At 40.8% G+C, this 9,177-nt stretch overlaps 1 protein-coding gene across 1 annotated transcript; it reads right to left on the bottom strand.

Annotated features, from left to right (window-relative positions):
- Positions 1–1,195: 1,195 nt before the first annotated feature.
- LOC107760613 (protein LIGHT-DEPENDENT SHORT HYPOCOTYLS 6-like) lies at positions 1,196–2,047 on the bottom strand. The gene has a single exon (XM_016578696.2). It carries the CDS (start codon positions 1,945–1,947, stop codon positions 1,411–1,413), a length of 537 nt encoding a protein of 178 aa, XP_016434182.1. The 5' UTR covers positions 1,948–2,047; the 3' UTR covers positions 1,196–1,410.
- Between the last annotated feature and the right edge of the window lie 7,130 nt (positions 2,048–9,177).

Below are 9,177 nucleotides of genomic sequence, written 5' to 3' on the forward strand. Positions count from 1 at the left end.
GTACTATACGCGTTTCGACATAAATAAAATCGAAATACCTTGATTTAAGTTTTTTGAATTAGATTGAAATCGAATTTTTGCACCCGAAAGAAGGAATCCAAAGCTTGTCTTGTATGTGGGACCTACACTCCTTGCTCTTTAGGTGACGGGTGGGGCCGAAACTTTTTTTTTTAAGTTTGTCGCGGGGTGGGGGAGGGGGGACCAGAACAATCGAAATTTTTAAAGGAGAAGGGGTTGCGTTCAGTGGTCCAAGGAAGAAGAAGGGGCTGCGTTTTATAAAGCTGTTCGCAGTATTATACTGCGTTTTAAGTAAAACGCAGTATAATACTGCGAACTGCTTTATAAAATGCAGTATTATACTGCGAATTACCAAAATAAAAAAATTTGAAGTAAAACGCAGTACGGTACTGCGAATTACAAAAAAAAAATTTAAAGTAAAACGCAGTATGGTACTGCGTTTTACTTTAACGGACTAATTTTTTAAGCAGTATAAAAATGGTTTTTGTCCAAAAAAAAACATCAAAAGCGTTTTGGACTCTAATATACATACCCTAATATTTGCTACTATATATTATGTATATTTATTACTCCATATTTAAAGGAGTTACATAATATTTAAAAATGGGAAGAGACACTACACAATCCTGTATCCTCTGAAATTATATGTATAATAATTTCTATCATAAGAACTCGATCACCGTATTTTTTTTTTTCTTCTGTCAGAAAACTTTCTATGAAAGATTTCAAACGGTGAAAGCACTGTTTTATGTAATTGTTGAAGCAATCTTCTATTAGTTCAAGTACTCCCCGACGTCGGTCATGAACTTTTTAGTTAATTAGTCTCCACTTATGCATGTGCTTGTATTTACTAACTAGTGAAATAAATGGGTTGTTCAGATTTCACTTGTTTAAATAAATGCGTTAAATCTTATAAGACTATAGGTCAGTTTTATGGTACATTACAAGTGTAGTTCTTTTAGTTACTCCTATATAGTATTCCTTTTTACATGAGAAGATTGGCAACATATAACACAAAAGAACAGTAAATAAAACATAATACTCCATTACATTCTTTGTATTTTCTCATCTTAGCCAACGGTTGTGCTCTTGATTTTTCTTTCACCATTATACATGGAGTATAAAATAGACTGACACTGATAACTTTTCTAAAGATATCTTCCACTATATACATATATTAAGAATTACTAAAAATTTCAATTGCAGCAGAAGGATGGTATTAACAAAAACATAACATAAAAAGGGAAGAGCACTATATATCCACATTGGCTAGCTAAGGAGCTAAGAGGTGGAAATTAGGGTTGGTTATCAAAAAGAGAACTAGCCTGGTTTATATACATACGTATCATCCAACAAAGCTAAATTCAAAAAACTGAAACAACGTAACTATGTCTATGGAAGCTTCAAGTTCTTATCTCCTTCTTTTTCTTGCTCCTGAAAATGTCGCTTATTATTCTTTCTTTTCTTCTTCTCATAAGCAATCCCTCTTGCCTTAGCTTGTGAATCCCTCACTTCCCTCAAATACAACCTCACTGCTCTCGCCCCAAACGGGTTTGTCTCTGCGCGTCCTCCGTTCTCTTCAAAAGCAGCGCGTAGCCTACCAACTAGCGCGTCAAGGCTGCCCCACGCTTGTTTCAACGGACATGTACATGGTGCCGGCGGCTGAGGGTGTCCGAAAAACGGACAACAACAGTTGTGAACTTTGGTTTTTCCGAACTGGTCAAGGTACTTTAAGAATTCAAGAATGTTTGCTCCGCTGCACCTTGATAGTATCAGTGGTGGTTTGTGGTTTTTCAAGTACTGGCCGAATGTGTTCCAGTCTCGCCGCTTTTGTAGCTCGTAACGGCTCACTGCCGGTGATGGCGGCGGTGCCGCAATCGGTGGGGAGAAGTTTTCTGGGATAGAACTTGTACTATACACGTCTAACATGGCTGTTGTTTGTGGGGGACTTTTAACTTTTTGAAGTTCTTGGAGGGATCCGCCTCACTATATATAGGAAATGAGAGAGTTAAATAATTTTACTTGTTGAGGGTGGTGATTTGATTTATTTGATGTTTGTTTGTCATGGACAAGAAGGAATATTTCTTGAAAATGTGAAATTTAAAATACTTGTTTTTTTTTTCACAAAGTAAAATTCATAATTGTGGATAAAATGACTGTCATAAAAAAGAACATATATTGAGACATATACGTATCCAATAAATTGTAGAGTACTTAATTTGCATTCTAAAATGACCTCGCATATTAACTAAAAAACTTCAAGTTTAGTGTAAGGAGGCAAGAGTAGTCCGGAGCAAAAAACACTTCGGAGTGAAAATAAATATAATTTGGGGTGGTTTGTTTATTAGTAATTGCAGTTTATAAAAAAGTACTCTTATTATAATGTGCTGATTATTTTATGAAGAGAATAATAATGTCTAGATTGATACGCAGGAAATAAGTATTACTTCTTCCGTTCCAATTTATGTGAACTTGTTTGACTGGACACGATATTTAAGAAAAAATGAAGACTTTTGGAATTTGTGGTTCTAAACAAGTCAAAAGGGGCCCAGAGTATCTGTGTGGTCATAAAAGCTTCTCAACTAGAGTAGAATTGTAAGTTTAAACTAAATTGTTACCAAATTTAGAAACGGGTCATTCTTTTTGGAACAGACCAAAAAGGAAACAGGTTCACATGAACTGAAACAAGATGAGTAATAAATAAATATTATGTAGTGAAATGATAATTATACATTTTATGCATGGATTGTTATATATAAATTACCTCATTTTAAGCTTTATCTATTTTTAGAAATTTTTATTCATGTACTGTGAATATACATATTTTATTTCACTTGTGTATAAAATAAATTACACTAGTTATACCAAAATCAATAATACAACATTTGATTTCTCGACCATAAATTATGTGAAGTTTATAAATACTAAAATCAAATAATTTATTAATTATATACAAAAGGTTATACTATATAGTAGTAGTATTATAGTTATACAAAAATATTAGATGTTATAAAAATAATAGAGTATAGAATTTTATACAAAAAAAAATCTTAAATATAAACGAGGTAAAAGTAGAAAATAGTGAAGAGAGAGAGTAGACTTTTGTAGAGGAAAAGTAATGGCGGAGAAAGAAAGAAAGAAAAGACGGACCAAAAAAGATAAGTGGGGAAGGGACCTACGAGTTATGACAGAGTGAAAATCACTTCAACTAGTCTTGTCAAATGTAACTTCATCTCCTTATTGTCTTATCAAAATCAAAACTTGGAGGATCGTCATTATCATCATCATTCTATTTCACCCTTTTCTTTTCTTTCCTTCCTGCTTTTGTCTTTTTATTATCCGTGTCAAAGTGGCTTAACTTGTTTTGACCACCTATGTCTATTCTTTTCTCTCATCTGGTGTCGGGCGTTTATTTTTAAATTACTACTCCAATTTGTTCGACCAAAAGTATAATATTTTTGTTAAATTAATTAAATGACAACTGAGATGAAAAGTAAATCTTAATCAAGCATAATAATTCTTAGATCTAGCTTAGAGTTTGGATGATATTGTTTACCTAGTGCTTAGAGTCGTGTATTCAATCCTAAATGCGCACTTTAGAGAGTAAATGAAGAATGAGTAATGAGCAATAAATATAAAAAATGGCAGTAAATGTAAATAGGAAGAACAATTCACCCAAATATCAAATTATGTGGAAGATTCTTCCTTCTCACAACGAAATATGGCAGTACTGCTCACTTGGATCATGTGCGTGAAAGGGAAGAATAATCGATAAAATCAATCACTATGGAAAGGTGAACTTTGTATTTTCTCTCAAGGGTCAACTTTTTACAATAATTTTCTCAGATTCAATGCCACATGCCCTTTTTTCTTCTCCCTCTCTTTGTATTTATATGGGATATTCTCTAAAAACCCTAAAAAGTACAACAATGGGAATATCCAGGAGAATATTCATGTCATTAGTTACAAGACTACACTAGCCGTTATTCCTACTCTTCGCTACTCGACCTTGACCTCTGCGGCTCGCTCATCGACTGCTCGTTGTTGGGCTTTGGTCGACCTCGACCTATCCGCCCAAATCAGAACGCCGTCTTTTCACCTTACGATCTTACCACGCTCAACTTCCTCCGCAAGATTTTGACCCATACAGTTAGTCCGTCCACTTGTCGGGGTCGCCTTCTAGTCGGCCCCGATGAGTGGACCTTTTCAGTCAGCGATTTGTGAAGAAATTTTTGACGTGGTGATCGAGTGGAGGTGTCAGTTACCAAAGTAATGACGTGTCGCTTTGAGATTCGTGGGTCATGGGGTTGGTGCAGGATGACGTCACAACGTATGCGTCATCATTGCACATCTTCCCGATGCGTTGCCTCATTCCTCGAGCCCTGTCGTTTTGATTCTAGGGCCACTGGCGGTTGCTTGCGATTCTATAAATAAAGAGGGGAAAACTTCTTAAAGAAACTTTTGCATTCTTCTAGTTTCTTCAGCCCTGCACTTGCTTCCTTTTCTCCTTCTTGTGTTCTTGCTTCCTGTAACCACTGCCATTGCCAACCTTTCTTCTTTTTCTGTCCCCTCGTATACAAATCATCAGAAAATGGCTACTGTGACCCCCAACGCTGAGAGAATTTCTGACCATACTCCATTATCGGTGGCCATGCCTTCCGGTGGTGGAGAATCAGCGGTGGTGGAGGATGAAAGCTTTCCCATTGTGGAGGAGATCATTCCTCGTCCCCAACTTCCAGGTCTGACTTCTCTAAGGAACCCACCCTTGAACCGGAGTCTACGAAGTTAAAGATGGTGGCGAAACACCTTGCCGCCCTTAGGGCCAAATACGGCATTCCAGCCCACATTCACCTGGTTCCGACCGGAGACAACGTGATTCAAGTTCACAGGCCTGGGTATTGTGCATTTTATGCCTACCTATTCCATATAGGCTATTCTCTTCCTCTTCCTCCGTTGGCAGGGGAGTTCTTCCGCTACTACCATATATGTCTGTCACATCTCTCTCCTAACCTTTACAAGATCTTCCTTATGTTGGAAAAGTTTGTGGAGCTCACCGGCTACGAAGTCTCTATCGCCATCTTCTGCATCTCTTCGGGCCGAGCTTTTATAAGGGCACAATGATTCACCTTCGCCACCGCGGAACCAAAGGGTTGGTGGCGGGGATGGATGACAGGACGAACCGCCAATTTTGGGCCCATTATTTCTATGTTAAAACTGAGCACGTAGTGGCAAACCCTAGTGACTTTCTTGAACATTGGAATTTTGCTCGTAAGTATCCTTATTTGGAGTACGTTCTTCCCTTCTCTTCGCGATTCATGACTTGTTACATCGTTTTTCCCTTTGCAGCTGAGAGGCATCCCCCATCTTTTGTTGCCGATATCAGTGATTGGGTGGCCCGCGTTTTGCCTCACACCATAGGGATCCGTGACTGGGTGTCCTTCAACAAGAGATTCGGGCTCAAGCCCTCGATCAGTAAGTCGGGTTTCGCCCTTATAACTATTTTGCTTTTGCAGTGGTGCATGTCTTTTTCCGTTTATGGTTTTCCTTTGATGCTAGGTCGGAGAACTTTTAAGAAGGCGAAGGCTCTTGTCCCCGCAATTCGTCAGGCGGTTGCTTCGGCTGGGATGCAGTTTGTGTTGGTCGAGTATGTGCGAAATACTTCTTTCCAAACTCCGGTATTAAGCGAGCATGGTCGTCAGACGGTAACTCCGTCAGTGGAGATCCCAGCTTGCCCGGTGGTTCATTTAGTGGGTGAATATTCCCCTGGCGAGGAGGAAGCGACGCCATTGAAGAGGCGATGAGTGGAGGCCGTGGTCGCACTCGAACGGGCCATGATCATGGATGTGAAAGCGACGTGCACTTCAGCCACGGGGACTTCTCCCCCACCGGAGATTGTTGCGGAAGCTAGGTCATTGGAGATGGCGGAGGCAGTTACGAAAATAGAAACACCGGGGTCAGCCGAGGTTGGCTCATAGTCTGCTAGTAGTAGAGGAAAAACGGTCACCGTGGAGGATGACAGGTCTGGTTCTAATATCGACCCCGAGGAGGTGCGGACTTTTGAGGAGATATTTACTCGAGTGAAGGTGAGGACCGAGGGTTCCACTAGAAATATTATCATCCTTGTGGATTTTAACTTGTTGGTCAACTCAGAGAGTGTGGTTCCAGCTTTGGCCCCTTTATGCGCGGAGCCCGAGAATAGGACCTTGAGACGATGAAGGATGCGGACATGTCGTTAGGCATTTCTGGGATGGCCTGCGAGTAAGTCCCCTTTTAGCGTTTCGATTTCTTCTTCCTTTTGCGTTATTTGTCTTTGCTGACCCTTCTTCATCTGTTTATCAGACCCTCATCTTGGATATTGAGAGCACCTGTTGGGAGGAGAAGAGGACGAGATTCTACAAAAAGATGGAGTCAAAATACAGAGAATGTTGTACCAAGGACAAAGCCCTGGTCCATATGATTGGTGAGGACGCTTTGTTCCCAACCCTCCATGACGATCTGAGGTAGAAGAATGAGGAGTTGAAGGCAAAGGATGGCGAGTTGAAGGAGAAGGATGACAAGCTCATGAGGATTATTGGCAGATGCAGTGAGCTTGAAGAGACGTTAATGACTATGAACGATGAGCTCGAGGTGAGCAAGGGGGTCATGCCTAAGTGCATCGACCTCCAAGCTCAGGTGACGTCTTTATGGGCTAAGCTTGAGCAGAGTGCAACTGTAGTCAACGGCTCAAGGGATGAGCTGGCTTCCAAAACTGTGGAGTTGGAGCGAGTTGAGAGAGCTAGATCAGTTGCTATGGCGGAGGAGACGGCTCTAGCGGGCACCCTCCGTGTCTTCAGATCAGAGCGGTTTAGTGAAGCAGAGACCTTTGCTTTTAAAGAGGCGAGGCTCGAAGAGCAGATAGGTAGATTGGAAGGAGACGTTCAGGATTTGAATGAGCAGATAGCTGTCCTTAAGGTCGAGAAAGCGCAGCAGCAGGCTCGGTCGTCTACCTCTCATGCATCCACTTATCCCAATGTACCACAAGACTTGTATGAGAAGTGGGTCCATGCTGAGGCTCACCTTGACATATACAGAGGTTTGACGGTGACCGGGAAAGCCTCAAAGTTAGAGTTTGAGGAAGCTCGTGCCGCTTGCGGCTATGACCCCGGCACGCCCGGGATGGATGACGAAGAGGAAGATTTGGATGAGATTAAGCCAGATGCTTGGTACAAAAATGAGTACTTAAATGGCGAGGGTGGAGATGGTATTGTTGGGCCGGGCGGTGAAGGTGGCAATGGCGCAGGCGGAGATAGTGCAGCGTGGTGATGCAGTGTGATTTTCTTGTACTTAGTTTTTTCTCTTTTCTCTTTTTCTCTTTTGGCTGGGGGTTGTCTTTTTGGCCCTTTGTAAGATATTCTCTATTTTGGAATGGAATGACTATTGTCTTTTTGTTGTATGTTTTTGGCTCTTTTCATTTTTCTTCGTATGTTTTTTCCTTTGTAAGAGTTCCTGACTTAGTTGACGTGACCGAGGTCGAATGTCAATTAATTTGAGCAAGTTCGAACGCTAGTTTATTCGAACAAGGTCGAATGTTAATAAATTTCGAACAAAGTCGAATGTTAATGAATTTGAACGGAGTCGAATGTAAGTCGATTCGAGCGAGATTGAGTGTGAGTAAATTCGAACGAGGTCAAATAAATAAATTCGAGCGAGATCGAATGTAAGTCAATTTGAGCGAGGTTGAATGTTTGACTCTTTAAGTGATTCGAATGAGGCCTAATATAAATAAATTCGAGCGAGGTCGAATGTGAGTCAACTCGAGCGATGTCTAATGTTTGACTCTTTAAGTGATTCGAACGAGGTCGAATGTAAATAAATTCGAACGAGGTCGAATGTGAGTCGATTTGAGCGAGGTCAAACGAGGTCGAATGTAAATAAATTCGAGCAAGGTCGAATGTGAGTCGATTCGAGCGAGGTCAAATGTTTGACTCTTTAAGTGATTCGAACGAGGTCGAATGTAAATAAATTTGAGCGAGGTCGAATGTAAATAAATTCGAGCGAGGTCTAATGTGAGTCGATTTGAGTGAGGTCGAATGTGAGTCGATTCGAGCGAGGTCGAATGTTTGACTCTTGGCGTAATATAGGAACTTGGTGGAGATGAAAAACTCATGTGTTTGCATATTTTGCTTTGTTTATATATTCATTGGAGAAGTTTATATACGTTGAAGTTTGCATGTTTTTCTGAAGTCCCAGTCTATCTAGTCCCTTCATTGGTTGACCTGGAAAAGTAGTTGATAGGTCGAGCGATGAATCTATACCTAAACTCTGAGACGCTCTCTTCATTGCCTCGTTAAAAACCTCATCGAGAAAACCCTATTGGGACAAAACTCGGGTAAGGGAAAAAAGAGTACGACTCGGGAGACGTCTATCCTTGGAAGTTGAAGTATTTGAGGTGGACGACGTTCCAATTGTTTGGTAGTAATTTCCTTCCATTGTTTCTAGTTGGAATGACCCTTTGCTTATGCCACCGTGATTTTGTATGGGCCATCCTAATTGGTCCCTAGTTTGCCTTCTCGTGGGTCTGTGCTTGCTTGTGTTTTGGCTTTGAGTACATAGTCCCGACTTTGAGTGGCCTGATTTTGGCTTTTTTGTTGTAGTACCGCTCTGCCTATTGTTTTTGAGATATCATTCTTATGTAGGCCATGTCTCTTCGCTCTTCGGCTTCATCGAGGTCTTGCCTTTTGTTCTCGTCGTTTCTTGGCCCTATTTCATTTGAGTATCTCAGACTGGGCTCCTCGACCTCAGCTAGTATCATTGCATCAGTCCCATAGACTAGTGAGTATGGCGTTTCCCCTGTGCTCGTCTTTGGCGAGGTACGATATGCCCATAACACTTCTGGTAGCACTTCCGTCCACAGTTCCTTGGCGTTTTTGAGTTTCTTTTTCATGATATTCAATATTATTTTATTGGAGGATTCCGCCTGACCGTCTCCTGCGGGGTGATATGGCATGGAGAGTATTCTTTTGATGTACCATTTTCAAAAAACTTGGTGATTTTTTTTCCAGTGAACTGAGGACCGTTGTCACAACTAATTACTTTGGGAATGCCGAACTGGCACATGATATTTCCCCATATGAACGTGATTACTTCTTATTTGCGTATTTGGGCGAATGCACCTGCTTC

The sequence above is a fragment of the Nicotiana tabacum genome, chromosome 3 (assembly GCF_000715075.1).
Source record: "Nicotiana tabacum cultivar K326 chromosome 3, ASM71507v2, whole genome shotgun sequence".
Classification (NCBI taxonomy): Eukaryota; Viridiplantae; Streptophyta; class Magnoliopsida; order Solanales; family Solanaceae; genus Nicotiana; species Nicotiana tabacum.

Coding starts and splice junctions, on each gene's coding strand:
- LOC107760613 (XM_016578696.2), bottom strand. CDS start 1,947: ATGTTAGACGTGTATAGTACAAGTTCTATCCCAGAAAACTTCTCCCCA.